At 47.3% G+C, this 23,481-nt stretch overlaps 1 protein-coding gene across 3 annotated transcripts in view; it reads left to right on the top strand.

Moving 5' to 3' along the window:
- EVA1C (eva-1 homolog C) overlaps nt 1-23,481 on the top strand; it is a 255,850-nt gene that overhangs the window by 225,752 nt on the left and 6,617 nt on the right. For all 3 annotated transcript variants that reach the window (XM_063956440.1, XM_063956438.1, XM_063956439.1), the window contains 2 exons: nt 846-989; nt 7,507-7,587. In XM_063956440.1, coding sequence (XP_063812510.1) covers nt 846-989; nt 7,507-7,587 — 225 coding nt within the window. The remainder of the gene's footprint in view (nt 1-845; nt 990-7,506; nt 7,588-23,481) is intronic.

Here is a 23,481-nt window from a genome sequence, read left to right on the forward strand (position 1 = left end):
TTATTTATTTTACTTTATGCTGGGAACTACAATTTTCTGTCATAATTACCGATAATTTAATTAGTATTCCTGACTGAAAGTGTCTGTTGAGTGCTCAGAAAAACACTGTTGCTGCCATTTAAAATGTATTTCTCCGTAGCAACCTCTACAACCATTGGAATAATCGGTACAGTACAATCATCCCCCGCCCCCCTTGGTTACATGTGTTGCTAAAGAAGGTCAGTGCTGCACAATCTACATGTCAATCGGCAGCTACAGTGTGTTTCTGAGTTTTTTACAGTAACATTTCGGGATTAATCAAGCATATCCATTTTAAATAGGCAACATCATTTTTGAGTATAACACTTTACTCTTCCTTTATAAACAGGACCTAATTATTAACTGGCATGCTAATATCCTTTGTTAGAAATGAAGTTATTTAAAACACGTTTCTTAAATAAATGAAATGCATGATTGTAAGTGTTGCTGATATATGCATTTAGCAATTAATGTACATCAGAGCAGAGCTGACGCACGCTATTCCAGGCGCATGTGACTTCACAGTGTTACCCAACAAGCACCAGTTGTAAAAGATGTGCACCCTCCCAAAGGTCCCCGCAAGCTGAAAATGACTGCTGTCAGGGCAGTGACCGTGTCACCCCTTGTCCTCACAACCAGGCGATGCCGGTGCATACCCCTCATCACGGCCTTGCACAAGAGGTAGCCAACTCTTGTGAAACTACCCAGGATGCCATGCAAATGAAAGACATTAGCCTTATTTTTTTATGTTACAAGGTTTTTCCATCTAATTACCATTGAACTATTAAATATCTGGTGACAATCTATTGGCTTCTCCGTTCCTACAGACTGTGTGTCGTACTCGGCGCTGGAGGTCCTGGCGCAGAGGTGTTACGGGAAACAGCGATGCAGGATGGTCGTCAGCGATGAACATTTTGGAAGTCCGTGTCTGCCTGGTGTGGTTAAATATCTTATTGTCAATTATTCTTGTGGTAAGTAGACAGATTTATATAACCCACTGTCAGTCATTGCGCATAATAACATGTGGCTGTATTCATGCTCTGTTCTTCTGCTGGTACTATGTAGAGTGATGGTTTTGTGGATAAACATCAGCTCCGAGGCGGTCACAGCCTCTGGGGATCCCCCACTGTCACTTGGGGTTATACGGGTGACATGTGCATCAAGCTGCAGAAAAATGCTATTGTCCACAATTAATCTGCATCAATCTGAGCGCGATAGTTATAGATATTACAAGGATGATTCCCATGCCTGGTCCGTATCTACCATGTCAGTAGATGGCCGTGCCTTGAATCAGTAGGAACATTGGGGTGTATGTACTAAGCCTTGTATAGTGATAGATTGGAGAGAGATAAAGTAGCAACCAATCAACTCCTAACTGCCGTGTTACAGGCTAGGGGGCAGATGTATTAACCTGGAGAAGGCATAAGGAAGTGATAAACCAGTGCTATGTGCAAGGTGATAAAGGCACCAGCCAATCAGATACTAACTATTCATTTACATATTGGAGCTGATTGGCTGGTGCCTTTATCACCTTGTACATATCACTGGTTTATCACTTCCTTATGCCGTCTCCAGATTAATACATCTGCCCCAAGGTTTGAAAAAATAAGAATTTACTCACCGGTAATTCTATTTCTCGTAGTCCGTAGTGGATGCTGGGAACTCCGTAAGGACCATGGGGAATAGACGGGCTCCGCAGGAGACTGGGCACTCTAAAAGAAAGATTAGGTACTATCTGGTGTGCACTGGCTCCTCCCTCTATGCCCCTCCTCCAGACCTCAGTTAAGGAAACTGTGCCCGGAAGAGCTGACACAACAAGGAAAGGATTTGGAATCCAGGGTAAGACTCATACCAGCCACACCAATCACACTGTACAACTTGTGATAACCATACCCAGTTAACAGTATGAATAACAATTGAGCCTCAGTAACAGATGGCTCATAACAATAACCCTTAAGTTAAGCAATAACTATATACATGTATTGCAGAGAGTCCGCACTTGGGACGGGCGCCCAGCATCCACTACGGACTACGAGAAATAGAATTACCGGTGAGTAAATTCTTATTTTCTCTGACGTCCTAGTGGATGCTGGGAACTCCGTAAGGACCATGGGGATTATACCAAAGCTCCCAAACGGGCGGGAGAGTGCGGATGACTCTGCAGCACTGAATGAGCAAAGGCAAGGTCCTCCTCAGCCAGGGTATCAAACTTGTAGAACTTAGCAAATGTGTTTGAACTCGACCAAGTAGCAGCTCGGCAAAGCTGTAAAGCCGAGACCCCTCGGGCAGCCGCCCAAGAAGAGCCCACCTTCCTTGTGGAATGGGCTTTTACCGATTTAGGATGCGGCAACCCTGCCGCAGAATGAGCTTGCTGAATCGTGTTACAGATCCAGCGCGCAATAGTTTGCTTTGAAGCAGGAGCACCCAGCTTGTTGGGTGCATGCAGGATAAACAGCGAGTCAGTTTTCCTGACTCCAGCCGTCCTGGCTACATAGATTTTCAAAGCCCTGACTACATCCAGTAACTTGGAGTCCTCCAAGTCCCGAGTAGCCGCAGGCACCACAATAGGTTGGTTCAAATGAAACGCTGATACCACCTTAGGGAGAAATTGGGGACGAGTCCTCAATTCTGCCCTGTCCATATGGAAAATCAGATAAGGGCTTTTACATGACAAAGCCGCCAATTCTGACACACGCCTAGCCGAAGCTAAGGCCAATAGCATGACCACTTTCCACGTGAGATATTTTAGCTCAACGGTCTTAAGTGGCTCAAACCAGTGGGATTTCAGGAAATCCAACACAACGTTAAGATCCCAAGGTGCCACTGGTGGCACAAACGGGGGCTGAATATGCAGCACTCCCTTAACAAACGTCTGAACTTCAGGCAGTGAAGCCAGTTCTTTTTGAAAGAAAATAGATAGGGCCGAAATCTGGACCTTTATGGACCCCAATTTTAGGCCCATAGTCACTCCTGACTGTAGGAAGTGCAGAAATCGCCCCAGCTGGAATTCCTCTGTTGGGGCCTTCCTGGCCTCACACCAAGCAACATATTTCCGCCATATGCGGTGATAATGATTTGCGGTCACATCCTTCCTAGCTTTTATCAGCGTAGGAATCACTTCATCTGGAATGCCCTTTTCCGTTAGGATCCGGCGTTCAACCGCCATGCCGTCAAACGCAGCCGCGGTAAGTCTTGGAACAGACAGGGCCCTTGCTGTAACAGGTCCTGTCTGAGAGGCAGAGGCCATGGGTCCTCTGAGTTCATTTCTTGTAGTTCTGGGTACCAAGTTCTTCTTGGCCAATCCGGAACGATGAGTATGGTTCTTACTCCTCTCTTTCTTACTATCCTCAGTACCTTGGGTATGAGAGGAAGAGGAGGGAACACATAAACCGACTGGTACACCCACGGTGTCACTAGTGCGTCCACAGCTATCGCCTGAGGGTCCCGTGACCTGGCGCAATATTTTTTTAGCTTTTTGTTGAGGCGGGACGCCATCATGTCCACCTGTGGCCGTTCCCAACGGTTTACAATCTGCGTGAAGACTTCTGGATGAAGTCCCCACTCTCCCGGGTGGAGGTCGTGCCTGCTGAGGAAATCTGCTTCCCAGTTGTCCACTCCCGGAATGAACACTGCTGACAGTGCTAACACGTGATTCTCCGCCCATCGAAGAATCCTTGTGGCTTCTGCCATCGCCATCCTGCTTCTTGTGCCGCCCTGGCGGTTTACATGGGCAACCGCCGTGATGTTGTCTGATTGAATCAGCACTGGTTGGTTTTGAAGCAGGGGCTCTGCTTGACTCAGGGCGTTGTAAATGGCCCTTAGTTCGAGTATATTTATGTGTAGTGAAGTCTCCTGACTTGACCACTGTCCTTGGAAGTTCCTTCCCTGAGTGACTGCCCCCCATCCTCGGAGGCTTGCATCCGTGGTCACCAGGACCCAGTCCTGTATGCCGAATCTGCGGCCCTCGAGAAGATGAGCACTCTGCAGCCACCACAGCAGACACCCTGGCCCTTGGGGACAGGGTGATCAACCGATGCATCTGAAGATGCGATCCGGACCATTTGTCTAACAGATCCCACTGAAAGATCCTTGCATGGAACCTGCCGAAGGGAATTGCTTCGTAAGAAGCCACCATCTTTCCCAGGACTCGCGTGCAGTGATGCACCGACACTTGTTTTGGTTTCAGGAGGTCCCTGACCAGAGAGGACAATTCCTGGGCCTTCTCCACCGGGAGAAACACCTTCTTCTGTTCTGTGTCCAGAATCATGCCCAGGAAAAGCAGACGCGTCGCAGGAATCAGCTGCGACTTTGGGATATTCAGAATCCAGCCGTGCTGTTGCAACACTTACCGAGAGAGTGTTACGCTGACTAACAACTGCTCTCTGGACCTCGCCTTTATAAGGAGATCGTCCAAGTACGGGATAATTATAACTCCCTTCTTCCGAAGGAGTATCATCATTTCGGCCATTACCTTGGTAAATACTCTCGGTGCCGTGGACAGACCAAACGGCAACGTCTGGAATTGGTAATGACAATCCTGTACCACAAACCTGAGGTACTCCTGGTGAGGTGGGTAAATGGGGACATGCAAGTAAGCATCCTTGATGTCCAGCGACACCATAAAATCCCCCTCTTCCAGGCTTGCAATAACCGCCCTGAGCGATTCCATTTTGAACTTGAACTTCCTTATATAAGTGTTCAAGGACTTTAAATTCAGAATGGGTCTCACCGAACCGTCCGGTTTCGGTACCACAAACATTGTGGAATAGTAACCCCGTCCCTGTTGAAGGAGGGGAACCTTGATTATCACCTGCTGGAGGTACAGCTTGTGAATTGCCGCCAGTACTACCTCCCTTTCCCTGGGAGCAGCTGGCAAGGCTGATTTGAGGTAACGGCAAGGAGGAGTCGCCTCGAACTCCAGCTTGTATCCCTGAGATACAATTTGTACAGCCCAGAGATCCACTTGTGAGCGAACCCACTGGTTGCTGAAGTTTCGGAGACGCGCCCCCACCGCACCCGGCTCCGCCTGTGGAGCCCCAGCGTCATGCGGTGGACTTAGAGGAAGCGGGGGAGGATTTTTGTTCCTGGGAACTGGCTGCCTGGTGCAGCTTCTTTCCTCTACCCCTGCCTCTGGGCAGAAAGGATGCGCCTCTGATCCGCTTGCCTTTCTGAGACCGAAAGGACTGTACATGATAATACGGTGCTTTCTTAGGCTGTGAGGGAACCTGAGGTAAAAAAGTTGACTTCCCGGCTGTTGCCGTGGATACGAGGTCCGAGAGACCGTCCCCAAACAATTCCTCACCCTTATAAGGCAAAACCTCCATGTGTCTTTTAGAATCAGCGTCACCTGTCCACTGCCGAGTCCATAATACTCTCCTGGCAGAAATGGACATTGCATTAATTCTAGATGCCAGTAGGCAAATGTCCCTCTGTGCATCCCGCATATATAAGACGACGTCTTTTATATGTTCTATGGTTAGCAAAATAGTATCTCTGTCGAGGGAATCAATGTTGTCTGACAGGGAATCAGACCATGCGGCTGCAGCACTACACATCCATGCTGAAGCAATAGCAGGTCTCAGTATAGTACCTGAGTGTGTATACACAGACTTCAGGATAGCTTCCTGCTTTCTATCTGCAGGCTCCTTTAGGGCGGCTGTATCCTGAGACGGCAGTGCCACCTTTTTTGATAAGTGTGTGAGCGCCTTGTCCACCCTAGGGGATGTTTCCCAACGTAACCTGTCCGTTGGCGGGAAAGGGTACGCCATCAGTAACCTCTTAGAAATCACTAGTTTCTTATCGGGGGAACTCCACGCTTCCTCACACAATTCATTTCATTCATCAGATGGGGGAAAAGTCACTGGCTGCTTTTTCTCCCCAAACATAATACCCTTCTTGGTAGTAACCGGGTTAACATCAGAAATGTGCAATACATTTTTCATTGCAGTAATCATGCATCGGATGGCTTTTGTAGACTGTGCATTTGTCTCATCCTCATCTACACTGGAGTCAGACTCCGTGTCGACATCTGTGTCTACCATCTGAGCTAGCGGGCGTTTATGAGCCCCTGATGGCCTCTGAGACGCCTGGGCAGGCGCGGGCTGAGATCCCGGCTGTCCCAAGGCTGCTGCGTCATCGAACCTTTTATGTAAGGAGTTGACACTGTCGGTTAAGACCTTCCACATATCCATCCAATCAGGTGTCGGCCCCGTCGGGGGCAACACCACACTTATCTGCCCTTGCTCCGCCTCCACGTAACCCTCATCAAACATGTCGACACAGCCGTACCGACACACCGCACACACACAGGGAATGCTCTGACTGAGGACAGGACCCCACAAAGTCCTTTGGGGAGACAGAGAGAGAGTATGCCAGCACACACCACAGCGCTATATAACACAGGGATTTACACTATAATGAGTGATTTTTCCCAATAGCTGCTTATCATCTTATTTGCTCCTAAATTTATATGCCCCCCCTCTCTTTTGGCGCTGGTGTGCTGAGGAAGAAGGCCCCGCCCCCTCAGCGGCGGGCTTCTCCCGCGTTTTGTATAGCTTAATGGCGGGGTTTTTTACACACATACAGTTTTCCAGACTGTATTATGTGTGTTTTGTGCCAAAAGGTATTCTTATTGCTGCCCAGGGCGCCCCCCCCCCCCCCCAGCGCCCTGCACCCTACAGTGACCGGAGTGTGTGGTGTGCAGTGGGAGCAATGGCGCACAGCTGCAGTGCTGTGCGCTACCTTAATGAAGACCGGAGTCTTCTGCCGCCGATTTCATCTCCTTCTCTTCTGTCTTCTGGCTCTGCAAGGGGGACGGCGGCGCGGCTCCGGGAACGGACGATCGAGGTCAGGCCCTGTGTTCGAACCCTCTGGAGCTAATGGTGTCCAGTAGCCTAAGAAGCACAAGCTAGCTGCACGCAGGTAGGTTTGCTTCTCTCCCCTCAGTCCCACGTAGCAGTGAGTCTGTTGCCAGCAGATCTCACTGAAAATAAAAAACCTAACAAATACTTTCTTTCTAGCAAGCTCAGGAGAGCCCACTAGGAGCACCAAGCTCTGGCCGGGCACAGTTTCTAACTGGAGGAGGGGCATAGAGGGAGGAGCCAGTGCACACCAGATAGTACCTAATCTTTCTTTTAGAGTGCCCAGTCTCCTGCGGAGCCCGTCTATTCCCCATGGTCCTTACGGAGTTCCCAGCATCCACTAGGACGTCAGAGAAATGACAGTTGGGAGATGACTGGTTGGTAGTTTCCATAGTCTCCATTTTATCACTCTCCAAGCTTTTGATACATCTCCCCTCATCGCTAATGTGCTGCTTCCTAATTGTCCAGGTTTAGTACCTGCTACTTCACGGCCTTCCGCAGCAAGCAGGGAGAATACGCCTAACGTCACTGCTTCCGTCATATTGCCCCTTGCAGAAGTACAATGCATGCAAACGCTGAGAACTCACAGAAAACCCACATGTGCAATATTTTCTTTTTTTATTTATAGTTCCCAAAATCATTCTGAAAGAGGTTGACCCCAAGATTTCTAGTGTAATACCCCCTTCGAAGCAGAACGATGGCAAATATGGTAATTATATTGACATATTGTCACCTTTGTTCTTTTTAATGAATACTATACTTGACCACAGATGGAAAATGTTCATAAGACAATAAAAAGACTAAAGGTTCTTTACCGTTCGGGATCATAAATATAAATTTTTTCGAGCCACAATTGTTGAAAAGCTGATGGTAGTTCAGTGTTAGCGAAGAGGGAAGACAGCCTAATGTTTCAGAGCAGATATACTAAACCTTAAAGGGAGATAAAGTGGAGAGCGGTAAACTACCACCCAATCAGCTCCTGTCATTTTTCAAACACAGCCTGTAGCACGGCAGTTAGGAGCTGATTGACTGGTACTTTATCTCTCTCCACTTCATCTCTCTCCAATGCTTAATACATCACTCCCCCGATATCTCCAGGGCCTTGGAAGCGTCTTTGGCATCTTTTCACAGATCTGTGGCGTACAAATTGCCAGCCGCAACGGCATTATTTCCGTCCACCTCTCAGTCAGGTCCATAGTTTTATTCAAATTTTGCTATCGTAAAAGATTATTAAACAAATATTAATTCCACACCAGTTACAATTCACACTATTGTTGCTATTCATGACGGTAATGGAAAACTTTAGAAATAAGTGTGTGAGCAAATATTTAACAATCCATCAAGATTTTACATAAGCCGGAGTTTCCGTGTACAAATGTACTGTAGGTCAGGCAGCATACAGCATAGTGCCCTATAAACCATAAACCCCCTATCGGATGATGATTGCCCTGTGTTTTCAAATATATAACACCAAAACTTAAAATACTTTATATATTAAATAAAGACACGGAGACATAAATTTTGGCAGAAATTGTCAGCTATTTATTTAAATGAACTAATGCAATCTAATGACTGCATGAGATGATAAAATGTAAAGTATGGTGGCACGAAAGAACGGCTAAAACCAACTTAACCCCCGACCAAATCAAACCATCTAAAACACCAAAGGTATCCACTCAACCTTCTTCTTGACTACCCCCCGTAAAGGTGGTCTAGCAGATGTATACCAGTCAACGAAGGTGAGCGCACCTAAAAATCAACCACCAATCTAACTCCAATCAATTTCCTAACCAACAACAGGTAACTTGCCATTCTTTCCCGCCAACAGCGAGGTTCTGACTACAGAAACATGCTCCGCCACCATACCCCTAACCTAAAGAACCCACAACCGAAAACAGATCCTCAATAAACAAATGCAATCCCTCTCTAGCTAAGTGAAAGCCATCTGGCCTAAACAAGTGGCAAGAACGAAATTTGATCCTTTGGTGCCAAACCACCGCACCTCCTTTCACTAAAACTGATTTAGCCACCACTGAATTCTTGGCTCCATCAATCGCTCTACAATCAAACACTCCTCGCCAACATAAACATGGCACCATACAAGACCACACCACTCTACAACCCGGCCAAGCCATCATAATCTCCTCCAAATCACGCACCATCAACAACCGTAGATCCACCGCTTTTCCTTTCCCCAAATTATTTCCACCTAAGTGAATCACCAAAATCCTAGGCAAACCAAACCGACTAGCCTGCTCAAGAAGTTTGGCCTTCAACTCCCGCCAAAGCATACCCCTCACTCCTATCCACCTCACATCTGCCGACATTGGAAACCGTGGCGCCCCGTCTGAGGCCATAAGCCTAGCCGCCCAAAAAATATATGAGTGACCAATCACCCAAATGCCAAACCTATCATTCCGCAAACCTACAAGAAGGGAAAAGGCAAAAAGATTAATTTCGTTTAAACCCACCAAAGAACTGAAAGTTGTGAATTAACTGTTCGAATACTGAGGATCTGCCAAAAAGAAAATTCTGTAAGGAATTCAATTTCCTGTGAAACAAGCTTCAGGCCAATCGAAGCAACATAAAGATACAGAAGGATAAATAAAAATAATAAAAGGAGGGAAGGGAGGAGAAGGGTAGGGTGGGGGGTGGGGTGGGGGTTGCATTAGGGAAGGGAAAAAAGGGGGGTAGGGGGGGGTTAGGCTCACACAGAATAACTCGGCTGGAGGTGAAACTTAAAAACCTGCTGAGGGACTTATAATTAGAATCCAATTAGCCGAATTAAATATTAAGAAGCCAAATTCAGTCCGTCAGTTCAGGCAAAAAATTGTAAAAGAACTCCAGACCCCCACTGCCAACAGTGACGAGTAGCTAGCCATCCGAGTAGGGAGGACAGGGGAGACACACAAGACTGAAATGACAGAAACACATCTGAACAACCGAACTGTTAGTAAAAACAAACAACAAACTTATTCAGAACACGGCCGAATGTAACGCTTATAACTAGCCGACTTCCATCAGCCCAAAGCCTTAATTTCGGCCACCGAAAACCCTGCTGATGCCGCGGAGGTGGCGGCTCCGATCCTAAATGAGTGCGAACCGAAATCATGAGAGGAAAGGCCCATACCGGACAGGCAGCAGAGGGGGAGACATGCCACCACGAACCGCTGCGCGCCCCCGTATATGGGCACGCGCAGCGGCGCCGCCAGCAGCACCAGCGCTCACACGCTGTGAGCCCCGGCCAGAGGGGGATCCCACGCAAGTACCCGCTGCATTCAGGTAACGGGCAGGGGTCCGGGGCAGGCGCTGCGGACGGGGCATGGTGGCCAAATACAGATGCAAAGAAACACAGCAAAAACAAACCCAAGTCCTGCCTACACACTCCTGTATCCTCAATCCCAAAACGCCTAAGCTAAACTACAAGCTATGGGGGGAACAGTATAAAGGCAATCAAAAGCTTTTATCCCAAGCCCTGGACAGCACTTACCCGGCCAAAGACTGAAACAAAATAGGCTGACCCAGCCCCCTCACCAGACTAATCATACCACTAGCCCACCCCTGTACTCTATTCCTATAGGACCCTATAACTTCCACCCCTAAAGCTCAAAAACAGGCCTGCCCCCAGCCTATGGGGTTTAACCCACTCCTTTCCTATACAGTCAATTAGTTTCCTTTACAGTATTGTGTATTGTAAGAGCTTCTTGTACAGAAGTCTATGGTCAAGAATTGTGCTTATGTCATCACTGTTCCATTCGCTACATGTCTACATTACTGAAACCTTTATGTTCTTAGAATAATGGCATGATTGCTGTAAAGTCACTTCCTGTTACCCATAATGCTCTGCAGGACAGTCCGGGCTGTCCGCTGCCCTTTGCTATAGTTTGCATGCTGAATGCTGAGATGGCCCCTAATCATTTTTCATGGCATAATGCAAAACTTGAAATTTTTCCTGATGTATTTTTGGGGTGTGGTATGGAAGGTAGATAGTTACTAGGTCGACAGGGTCTCTAGGTCGACAGGGTCTTTAGGTCGACATGGTCTAGGTCGACAGGCCAAAAGGTCGACATGCATTTTTTATGGGGGGTTTTGGTGTCGGTTTCTTCGTAGAGTGACCGGGAGCCCCAATTGATGCACCGTGTCCCCTCGCATGGCGAGCAGCCTTGCTTCGCTCGGCACAGATTACCGTTCCAATCGTAGTCCACGTGGATCGTTAAGTATGAAAAAGTTCAAAAAAAGAAAAAAATCGTGAAAACTCATGTCGATCTTTTGACCTGTCGACCTAGTTACTGTCGACCTAGAGACCGGATCCCATATTTTTGTGTGTAGGTTCATCTTCCTTATCTCACTGCAGTGTCGGACTGGGGTATGAAGGGCCCACCGGGGGAATGCAGTGATAGGGGCCCATACTTGGGGGTGTGGCCAGTCTAAAAAGGGGATGTTACCATCCTCCACAGAGGCTTGAAATGCACAATAGTCTAGTGCAGTGTAATGCAACATATCTACCGTGTATGAATACAAGTGCACAGTCTGGAACCTGATCCCTAGAGGAAGGAGTGGTTCCTCAGGCAGTGGGGCCTACCGGTGGTTTCCCCTTTACCCCTTTGGGCCAGTCCGACCCTGTCTCACTGCATGACATATTATAACCGCATGGAATTCCTCTTCCCTCTGTCTCTCAGTTGCAGTCTCAAAGTCTCAAGTGATTTCCTTATTTGTGCTGCAAACAATTGTGAGATCCTTGTTTTCTTAAGAAGTCTTCCTTGACGTTGGTGTGATGTAAGGGGGTAATTCAAGCCTGATCGCCGCTGTGCGTTTTCGCACAGTGGGCGATCAGGTCTGAACCGCGTATGCACCGCAATGCGTAGGCGCGATGGACCGCAGCAACGGGGATCGCCAGTCAGCGATGGGATGGTGCAAAAATTCAGAACGCACCGGCGATCGCAAGGTGATTGACAGGAAGAGGCCGTTTGTGGGTGGCAACTGACCGTTTCCAGGGAGTGTCCAGAATAACGCAGGAGGGACCAGGCATTTCGTGGGAGGGTTTCTGACGTCAGCACCGCATCGCACTGTGTAAGTCCTGGGCTGTGCAGAGAATGCACGAACTGATGTTTGTGCAGCTCTCCAGCAAAAGCGATCACACACCTGCACACACACCATACCCTCCCCCTGTAGGGGCGACTACCTGATCGCAGGGATGCAAAAACGCACCCTAGCGATCAGTTCTGAATTACCCCCTGAGTCTGAAGCTAGTGCACAGGTGGAGATCTACTCTGCACAGGTGTTTTGCATTGTGTTTGTGCACCTCCCATCTGTTCTGCTTTAGTTGGAGCAGTCCCAATTTAAGGGCTCTTGATTGAGACAGCTTTGACCCAATCAGGCTGGAACGTTGGGAGGTATGTTCTGCAATGCCCGGATTCGCTGGTCATGCCATGGTGATGTGACCACACCTACAAGAGGGATGCGGTTATGTTACCGGCAGTCAGGATCTCGGCGATCAGAATCCAGACTGCCTAAAATGCCGACACGCATGATCCCAACATACAGGGTCTTTTCCCACTCGTGGGTGTCCACGACACGCATAGAGTGGGAATAAAACCTGTGGTGAGCGCAGTGAGCCACCGTGCCTGCAGTGTGGCGAGTGCAGCGAGCCCGCAAGGGGCTCCGTTGCGCCCGCAACCCTGTCGACATTCCCGGCGGCAGGGATACCGGCGTCTGTATGCTGACCACCAGGATCCCTACCGCCAGTCACGCATACCCAACCCCAACCCCCTGTTAGTGCAGACACCAACAACAGCACATGTCCCGATTCCTTAACATTTAATGTTAGGTGTTTGTTTGTACCATATGACATCTCCTATTGGTGGCAGACATGTAGGGCTGAATTAATATTCCTGAAAATGTATCCTAGCAATTCAACTGTGACATCACAAAAAAAAAAATGGTGGCCTGCACCAGGGCCTGCGGAAGCTTCCTGTGTGCCCTAGATGCCCCCACCTTCTCCAGTGCTCCACCCCCATGGACACTGCCCCATGTACTACCTTTTTCCTTCATTGTGGACCTACATTCTGGGGGATCCAAACGTACAGTTCCACGAAACATTTGAGCGGTGAAAAGACGCATTTCACCTCATCCTGGACTCAGCACCCCACCTTCCCGCGAAATTACCCAATTTGCATAATCATACAGTGGGTTCCTGGGTTATGACGATGATGCAATTCCAAACTTTCATCAGTCTCCTGGACATTGTGGGAGTGGGCCTTGGAGACAGCACTTGGGTCATAGGTTTCCTGGCCAGGGCTTTATCTGTATAGACGCTATATGTTCTCCACATGCTTATGTGGGTTATGTCCAAGTCCTCTGGTTTCCTCACACACTCCAAAAACATGCTGGTCAGTTAATTAGCTGCTGACTAAAAAGGTGTATGTATGTGTGTGTTGTGTGTCAGAGGATTTATTTGCTCCCATTTGTTACATACTGTATTTAACTATATAGTTAGTGTGTCTTAAGGCCCGTACACACTGGTCAATATATCGGCCGTTCTCTTGAACGGCCGATACATTGCGGGACCGTCGGCCAGTGTGTACGGGCGATACGTCTGTGAACTCCGTCGTTCACAGACGTATCGCGTCGGCTGCGCAGCACAGCCGACGGCCAATATATCTAACGATATATTGGCGCGTCGCTGTGTGTGTACGGGGCGGTCGTCCGACCGCCCGTACACATGCGGCGGCGGCCAGCGGTGATTGACAGCTGAACTGGGCGGGCGCCCGCCCAGTTCATGACGTCAGTCCCCCGACGGATCGGGCAGTGTGTATGCACAGCACACTGCCCGATCCGTACATAGATATATCTGCAGATCAATTGATCTGCAGATATATCTATTAGTGTGTACCCACCTTTACACAGCCTTTTTCTCTATCGTCCTAAGTGGATGCTGGGGTTCCTGAAAGGACCATGGGGAATAGCGGCTCCGCAGGAGACAGGGCACAAAAAAGTAAAGCTTTTACCAGATCAGGTGGTGTGCACTGGCTCCTCCCCCCATGACCCTCCTCCAGACTCTAGTTAGATTTTGTGCCCGAACGAGAAGGGTGCAATCTAGGTGGCTCTCCTAAAGAGCTGCTTAGAGAAAGTTTAGCTTAGGTTTTTTACTTTACAGTGAGTCCTGCTGGCAACAGGATCACTGCAACGAGGGACTTAGGGGAGAAGTAGTGAACTCACCTGCGTGCAGAGTGGATTTGCTGCTTGGCTACTGGACACTAGCTCCAGAGGGACGATCACAGGTACAGCCTGGATGGTCACCGGAGCCGCGCCGCCGGCCCCCTTGCAGACGCTGAAGAGAGAAGAGGTCCAAAATCGGCGGCTGAAGACTCCTGAGTCTTCATAAAGGTAGCGCACAGCACTGCAGCTGTGCGCCATTTTCCTCTCAGCACACTTCACACAACAGTCACTGAGGGTGCAGAGCGCTGGGGGGGGCGCTCTGAGAGGCAAATAAAAACCTTATTAGAGGCAAAAAATACCTCACATATAGCCCACAGAGGCTATATGGAGATATTTAACCCCTGCCTAACTTCAAAAATAGCGGGAGACGAGCCCGCCGGAAAAGGGGCGGGGCCTATCTCCTCAGCACACAGCGCCATTTTCTCTCACAGAAAAGCTGGAGAGAAGGCTCCCAGGCTCTCCCCTGCACTGCACTACAGAAACAGGGTTAAAACAGAGAGGGGGGGCACTGATTTTGGCGATATTGTATATATATAAAAGATGCTATAAGGGAGAAACACTTATATAAGGTTGTCCCTATATGATTATAGCGTTTTTGGTGTGTGCTGGCAGACTCTCCCTCTGTCTCCCCAAAGGGCTAGTGGGTCCTGTCCTCTGTCAGAGCATTCCCGGTGTGTGTGCTATGTGTCGGTACGTGTGTGTCGACATGTATGAGGACGATGTTGGTGAGGAGGCGGAGAAATTGCCTGTAATGGTGATGTCACTCTCTAGGGAGTCGACACCGGAATGGATGGCTTATTTAGAGAATTACGTGAGAATGTCAACACGCTGCAAGGTCGGTTGACGACATGAGACGGCCGACAATCTATTAGGACCGGTCCAGGCGTCTCAGAAACACCGTCAGGGGTTTTAAAAACGCCCATTTACCTCAGTCGGTCGACACAGACACAGACACGGACACTGAATACAGTGTCGACGGTGAATAAACAAACGTATTTCTCATTAGGGCCACACGTTAAGGGCAATGAAGGAGGTGTTACGTGTTTCTGATACTACAAGTACCACAAGAAAGGGTATTATGTGGGAGTGAAAAAACTACCTGTAGTTTTTCCTGAATCAGATAAAATAAAATGAAGTGTGTGAGGATGCGTAGGGTTACCCCGATAGCAAATATTGGCGTTATACCCTTTCCCGCCAACGTTGGGAAACACCCCTTAGGGTGATAAGGCGCTCACACGCTTATCAAGTGGCGTTACCGTCTCCAGATACGGCCGCCCTCAAGGAGCCAGCTGATAGGAAGCTGGAAAAATATCCTAAAAAGTATATACACACATACGGTGGTTATACTGCGACCAGCGATCGCCATCAGCCTGGAGATGCAGTGCTGGGTTGGCTTGGTCGGATTCCCTGACTGAAAATATTTTATTCATGTAGAGCATTTAATAGGATGCATTCTATATATATGTATGTGAGATGCACAGAGGGATATTTGCTCTCTGGCATCAAGATAAGTGCGTTGTCCATATCTCCCAGAAGATGTCAGGGACACGACAGTGGTCAGGTGATACAGATCCCATACGGCAGATGGAAGTATTGCTGTATAAAGGGAAGGAGTTATTTGGGGGTCGGTCCATCGGACCTGGGGACCACAGCAACAGCTGGGAAATCCAACCTTTTTTACCCCAAGTTACATCTCAGCTAAAAAAGACACCGTCTTTTCAGCCTCAATCTTTCCTTTCCCATGAGGGCATGCAGGCAAAAGGCCAGTCATATCTGCCCAGACATAGAGGTAAGGGAAGTAGACTGCAGCAGGCAGCCCTTTCCCAGGAAAAGAAGCCCTCCACCGCGTCTGCCAAGTCCTCAGCATGACGCTGGGGCCGTGCAAGCGGACTCAAGGTGGGGGGGTAGTCTCAAGAGTCTCAGGGCGCAGTGGGATCACTCGCAAGTTGACCCCTAGATCGTACGAGTATTATCCCAGGGGTAAAGATTGGAGAGTCGAGACATCTTCTCCTCGCAGGTTCCTGAAGTCTGCTTTACCAACGGCTCCCTCCGACAGGGAGGCAGCATTGGAAACAATTCACAAGCTGTATATCCAGCAGGTGATAATCAAAGTACCCCTCCTACGACAAGGAAAAGGGTATTATTTTTCCACACTATATGGTGGTACTGAAGCCAGACGGCTTGGTGACACATAGTCTAAATCTAAAATGTTTTGAACACTTACATAAAAGGTTCAAATCGAGATAAAGTCACTCAGAGCAGTGATAGCGAACCGGAAAAAAGGGGACTATATGGTGTCCCTGGACATCAAGGATTACCTCCATGTCCAAATTTTGTCCTTCTCATCAAGGGTACCTCTGGTTCGTGGTACAGAACTGTCAATATCAGTTTCAGACGATGCCGTTTGAATTATCCACGGCACCCCGGGCCTTTTTACCAAGGTAATGGCCGAAAAGATGTTTCTTCAAAGAAAAAAGGCATCTAAATTATCCCTTACTTGCACGACCTAAAAAGGGCAAGTTCCAGAGAACAGTTGGAGGTCGGAAGAGCACTATCTAAAGTAGTTCTTCGACGGCACGACTGGATTCTAAATATTCCAAGAATCGCAGCTGTTTTCCGACGATACGTCTGCTGTTCCTAGGGATGATTCTGGACACGGTTCAGAAAAAGGTTTTTCTTCCCGAGGAAAAAGCCAAGGAGTTATCCGACCTGTCAGGAACCTCCTAAAACCAGGAAAGGTGTCTGTACATCAATGCACAAGAGTCCTGGGAAAAATGGTGGCTTTTTACGAAGCAATTCCATTCGGCAGATTCCATGCAAGAATTTTCCAAAGGGATCTGTTGGACAAATGGTCAGGGTCGCATCCTCAGATGCACCTGCGAATAACCCTGTCGCCAAGGACAAGGGTATATTTTCTGTGGTGGTTGCAAAAGGCTCATCTATTGGAGGGCCGCAGATTCGGCATACAGGATTTGATCCTGGTGACCACGGACGCCAGCCTGAGAGGCTGGGGAGCAGTCACACAAGGAAGAAACTTCCAGGGGGTATGGACGAACCTGGAAAAGTCTCTTCACATAAACATTCTGGTACTAAGAGCAATCTAAAATGCTCTAAGCCAGGCGGAACCACTCCTGCAAGGAAAACCGGTGTTGATTCAGTCGGACAACATCACGGCGGTCGCCCATGTAAACAGACAGGGCGGCACAAGAAGCAGGAGTGCAATGGCAGAAGCTGCCAAGATTCTTCGCTGGGCGGAAAATCACGTAATAGCACTGTCAGCAGTGTTCTTCCCGGGCGTGGACAACTGGGAAGCAGACTTCCTCAGCAGACACGATATTCACCCGGGAGAGTGGGGTCTTCATCCAGAAGTCTTCCACATGCTAATAAACTGTTGGGAAAGACCAATGGTAGACATGATGGCGTCTCGCCTCAACAAGAAACTGGACAAGTATTGCGCCAGGTCAAGAGATCCACAGGCAATAGCTGTGGACGCACTGGTAACACCTTGGGTGTACAAATCAGTATATGTGTTTCCTCCTCTGCCTCTCATACCAAAGGTATTGAAGATTATACGGTGAAGAGGAGTAAGAACAATACTAGTGGCTCCGGATTGGCCAAGAAGGACTTGGTACCCGGAACTTCAAGAGTTGGTCACGGACGACCCGTGCCCTCTACTTCTGAGAAGGGACCTGCTACAACAGGGTCCCTGTCTCTTTCAAGACTTACCGCGGCTGCGTTTGACGGCATGGCGGTTGAACGCCAGATCCTAAAAGGGAAAGGCATTCCAGAAGAAGTCATTCCTACCTTGATTAAGGCAAGGAAGGAAGTCACCGCGAAACATTATCACCGCATTTGGCGAAAATATGTCGCGTGGTGCGAGGATCGGAGTGTTCCGACGGAGGAATTTCAACTGGGTCGTTTCCTACATTTCCTACTATCAGGATTGTCTATGGGTCTCAAATTGAGATCTATTAAGGTTCAAATTTCGGCCCTGTCAATATTCTTCCAAAAAGAATTGGCCTCAGTTCCTGAGGTACAGACTTTTGTTAAAGGAGTACTGCATATACAGCCTCCTGTGTTGCCTCCGGTGGCACCGTGGGATCTAAATGTAGTTTTGGATTTCCTCAAATCCCATTGGTTTGAACCATTGAAAAAGGTGGATTTTAAATATCTCACATGGAAAGTGATTATGTTACTGGCCCTGGCTTCCGCCAGGAGAGTATCTGAATTGGCGGCTTTATCTTATAAAAGCCCTTATCTAATCTTCCATTCGGATAGGGCAGAACTGAGGACTCGTCCGCATTTTCTCCCTAAGGTGGTATCAGCGTTTCACCTGAACCAACCTATTGTGGTGCCTGCGGCCACTGGCGACTTGGAGGACTCCAAGTTGTTGGACGTTGTCAGAGCCTTAAAAATATACATTTCAAGGACGGCTGAAGTCAGAAAATCTGACTCGCTGTTGATACTATATGCACCCAACAAGTTGGGTGCCCCTGCTTCTAAGCAGACGATTGCTCGTTGGATTTGTAACACAATTCAACTTGCTCATTCTGTGGCAGGCCTGCCACAGCCTAAATCTGTTAAGGCCCATTCCACAAGGAAGGTGGGCTCATCTTGGGCGGCTGCCCGAGGGGTCTCGGCATTACAATTCTGCCGAGCAGCTACGTGGTCGGGGGAAAACACGTTTGTAAAATTCTACAAATTTGATACCCTGGCAAAAGAGGACTTGGAATTCTCTCATTCGGTGCTGCAGAGTCATCCGCACTCTCCCGCCCGTTTGGGAGCTTTGGTATAATCCCCATGGTCCTTTCAGGAACCCCAGCATCCACTTAGGACGATAGAGAAAATAAGAATTTACTTACCGATAATTCTATTTCTCGGAGTCCGTAGTGGATGCTGGGCGCCCATCCCAAGTGCGGATTATCTGCAATACTGTACATAGTTATTGTTAACAAATTCGGGTTATATTGTTAAGGAGCCATCTTTAAGAGGCTCTTTCTGTTATCATACTGTTAACTGGGTTTAGATCACAAGTTGTACGGTGTGATTGGTGTGGCTGGTATGAGTCTTACCCGGGATTCAAATTGCCTCCCTTATTGTGTACGCTCGTCCGGGCACAGTACCTAACTGGAGTCTGGAGGAGGGTCATGGGGGGAGGAGCCAGTGCACACCACCTGATCTGGTAAAAGCTTTACTTTGTTGTGCCCTGTCTCCTGCGGAGCCGCTATTCCCCATGGTCCTTTCAGGAACCCCAGCATCCACTACGGACTCCGAGAAATAGAATTATCGGTAAGTAAATTCTTATTATTTGCATTAGGTATACATAAACACAGACATAATAACATTGCATCTAATACCGCATTCTGATCACAAATGCCAGATCCCACCCGGTAAGAGAAACGTGTCCTTACCGGGTGGGATCTGGCATTTGCTCTGCTATGGTGGCTTTCCGACCCGGCAATATACCGGGTCGGTTGCCATAGCAACGGTGGGGTGCAGCAGTTGGAGGCGGCGGTATTCAACCCGGGTATAATCCTTCTTTTATACCGGGTTGAATTACCGGGTCAGGCGACCCGCTAATTCCCGCAGAGTGCTTTCACATTGCAATATGCCGTGTCGATACCAGGTTATTTGTGCGATGTGAAAGGGGTATTAGTGTACTACGTCACAGCGCAGCCGAAGCTCTACACTGATAAACATGAAGCAGTGACACGCAGTGGTACAGTACACTGATAAACATAAAGCAGTAAAATGCAGTGGCACAGTACACTGATAAACATAAAGTAGTGACACGCAGTGGTATAGTACACTGATAAACATAAAGCAGTAAAATGCAGTGGCACAGTACACTGATAAACATAAAGCAGTGACACGCAGTGGTACAGTACACTGATAAACATAAAGCAGTAAAATGCAGTGGCACAGTACACTGATAAACATAAAGTAGTGACACGCAGTGGTATAGTACACTGATAAACATAAAGCAGTAAAATGCAGTGGCACAGTACACTGATAAACATAAAGCAGTGACACGCAGTGGTACAGTACACTGATAAACATAAAGCAGTAAAATGCAGTGGCACAGTACACTGATAAACATAAAGTAGTGACACGCAGTGGTATAGTACACTGATAAACATAAAGCAGTGAAACACAGTGGTACAGTACACTGATAAACATTAAGCAGTGACATGCGGTGGTATAGTACACAGTGGTATAGTACACTGATAAACAAAGCATTGAAACGCAGTGGTACAGTACACTGATAAACATGAATCAGTGACACGCAGTGGTACAGTACACTGATAAACACAAAGCAGTGACACGCAGTGGTACAGTACACTGATAAACATGAAGCAGTGACATGCAGTAGTACAGTACACTGATAAACATAAAGCAGCAAAATGCAGTGGAACGGTACACTGATAAACATAAAGCAGTGAAACGCAGTGGTACAGTACACTGATAAACATAAAGCAGTGACATGCAGTGGTATAGTACACTGATAACATAAAGCAGTGAACACAGTGGTACAGTACACTGATAAACATAAAGCAGTGAAACGCAGTGGTACAGTACACTGATAAACATGAAGCAGTGACACGCAGTGGTACAGTACACTGATAAACAAATCAGTGAAACGCAGTGGTACAGTACACTGATAAACATGAAGCAGTGACACGTAGTGGTACAGTACACTGATAAACATGAAGCAGTGACATGCAGTGGTACAGTACACTGATAAACATGAAGCAGTAGCATGCAGTGGTACAGTACACTGATAAACATGAAGCAGTGACATGCAGTGGTACAGTACACTGATAAACATGAAGCAGTGACACGCAGTGGTACAGTACACTGATAAACATGAAGCAGTGACACGTAGTGGTACAGTACACTGATAAACATAAAGCAGTGAAATGCAGTGGTACAGTACACTGATAAACATGAAGCAGTGACACGTAGTGGTACAGTACACTGATAAACATAAAGCAGTGAAATGCAGTGGTACAGTACACTGATAAACATGAAGCAGTGACACGTAGTGGTACAGTACACTGATAAACATAAAGCAGTGAAATGCAGTGGTACAGTACACTGATAAACATGAAGCAGTGACATACAGTGGTACAGTACACTGATAAACATAAAGCAGTAAAATGCAGTGGCACAGTACACTAATAAACATAAAGCAGTGAAACGCAGTGGTACAGTACACCGATAAACATGAAGCAGTGACATACAGTGGTACAGTACACTGATAAACATGAAGCAGTGACACGCAGTGGTACAGTACACTGATAAACATGAAGCAGTGACACAGTGGTACAGTACACTGATAAACATGAAGCAGTAAAATGCAGTGGCACAGCACACTGATAAACATAAAGCAGTGAAACGCAGTGGTACAGTACACTGACAAACATGAAGCAGTAACATGCAGTGGTACAGTACACTGATAAACATGAAGCAGTGACACGCAGTGGTACAGTACACTGATAAACATGAAGCAGTAAAATGCAGTGGCACAGTACACTGAAACATAAAGCAGTGAAACGCAGTGGTACAGTACACTGACAAACATGAAGCAGTAACATGCAGTAGTACAGTACACTGATAAACATGAAGCAGTGACACGCACTGGTACAGTACACTGATAAACATGAAGCAGTGACACGTAGTGGTACAGTACACTGATAAACATGAAGCAGTGACATGCAGTGGTACAGTACACTGATAAACATGAAGCAGTGTCACGCAGTGGTACAGTACACTGATAAACATAAAGCAGTAAAATGCAGTGGAACAGTACACTGATAAACATAAAGCAGTGACATGCAGTGGTACAGTACACTGAAACATGAAGCAGTGACACACAGTGGTACAGTACACTGATAAACATGAAGCAGTGACATGCAGTGGTACAGTACACTGATAAACATAAAGCAGTGACATGCTGTGGTATAGTACACTGATAAACATGAAGCAGTGACATGCAGTGGTACAGTACACTGATAAACATGAAGCAGTGACACGCAGTGGTACAGTACACTGATAAACATGAAGCAGTGACACGTAGTGGTACAGTACACTGACAAACATGAAGCAGTAACATGCAGTAGTACAGTACACTGATAAACATGAAGCAGTGACACGCACTGGTACAGTACACTGATAAACATGAAGCAGTGACACGTAGTGGTACAGTACACTGATAAACATGAAGCAGTGACATGCAGTGGTACAGTACACTGATAAACATGAAGCAGTGTCACGCAGTGGTACAGTACACTGATAAACATAAAGCAGTAAAATGCAGTGGCACAGTACACTGATAAACATAAAGCAGTGAAACGCAGTGGTACAGTACACTGATAAACATGAAGCAGTGACATGCAGTGGTACAGTACACTGATAAACATGACGCAGTGACACACAGTGGTACAGTACACTGATAAACATGAAGCAGTGACATGCAGTGGTACAGTACACTGATAAACATGAAGCAGTGATACACAGTGGTACAGTACACTGATAAACATGAAGCAGTGACATGCAGTGGTACAGTAGACTGATAAACAAAGCAGTGACATGCAGTGGTATAGTACACTGATAAACATGAAGCAGTGACATGCAGTGGTACAGTACACTGATAAACATGAAGCAGTGACACGCAGTGGTACAGTACACTGATAAACATGAAGCAGTGACACGTAGTGGTACAGTACACTGATAAACATGAAGCAGTGACATGCAGTGGTACAGTACACTGATAAACATGAAGCAGTGGCACGCAGTGGTACAGTACACTGATAAACATAAAGCAGTGAAACGCAGAGGTACAGTACACTGATAAACATTAAGCAGTGACACATAGTGGTACAGTACACTGATAAACATGAAGCAGTGACATGCAGTGGTACAGTACACTGATAAACATGAAGCAGTGACACGCAGTGGTACAGTACACTGATAAACATGAAGCAGTGACATGCAGTGGTATAGTACACTGATAAACATGAAGCAGTGACACGCAGTGGTACAGTACACTGATAAACATGAAGCAGTGACACAGTGGTACAGTACACTGATAAACATGAAGCAGTGACACAGTGGTACAGTACACTGATAAACATGAAGCAGTGACACGCAGTGGCACAGTACACTGATAAACATGAAGCAGTAAAATGCAGTGGCACAGTACACTGATAAACATAAAGCAGTGAAACGCAGTGGTACAGTACACTGACAAACATGAAGCAGGAACATGCAACATGCAGTGGTACAGTACACTGATAAACATGAAGCAGTGACACGCAGTGGTACAGTACATTGATAAACATGAAGCAGTAAAATGCAGTGGCACAGTACACTGAAACATAAA

This window comes from Pseudophryne corroboree, chromosome 2 (genome assembly GCF_028390025.1).
Source record: "Pseudophryne corroboree isolate aPseCor3 chromosome 2, aPseCor3.hap2, whole genome shotgun sequence".
Lineage (NCBI taxonomy): Eukaryota > Metazoa > Chordata > Amphibia > Anura > Myobatrachidae > Pseudophryne > Pseudophryne corroboree.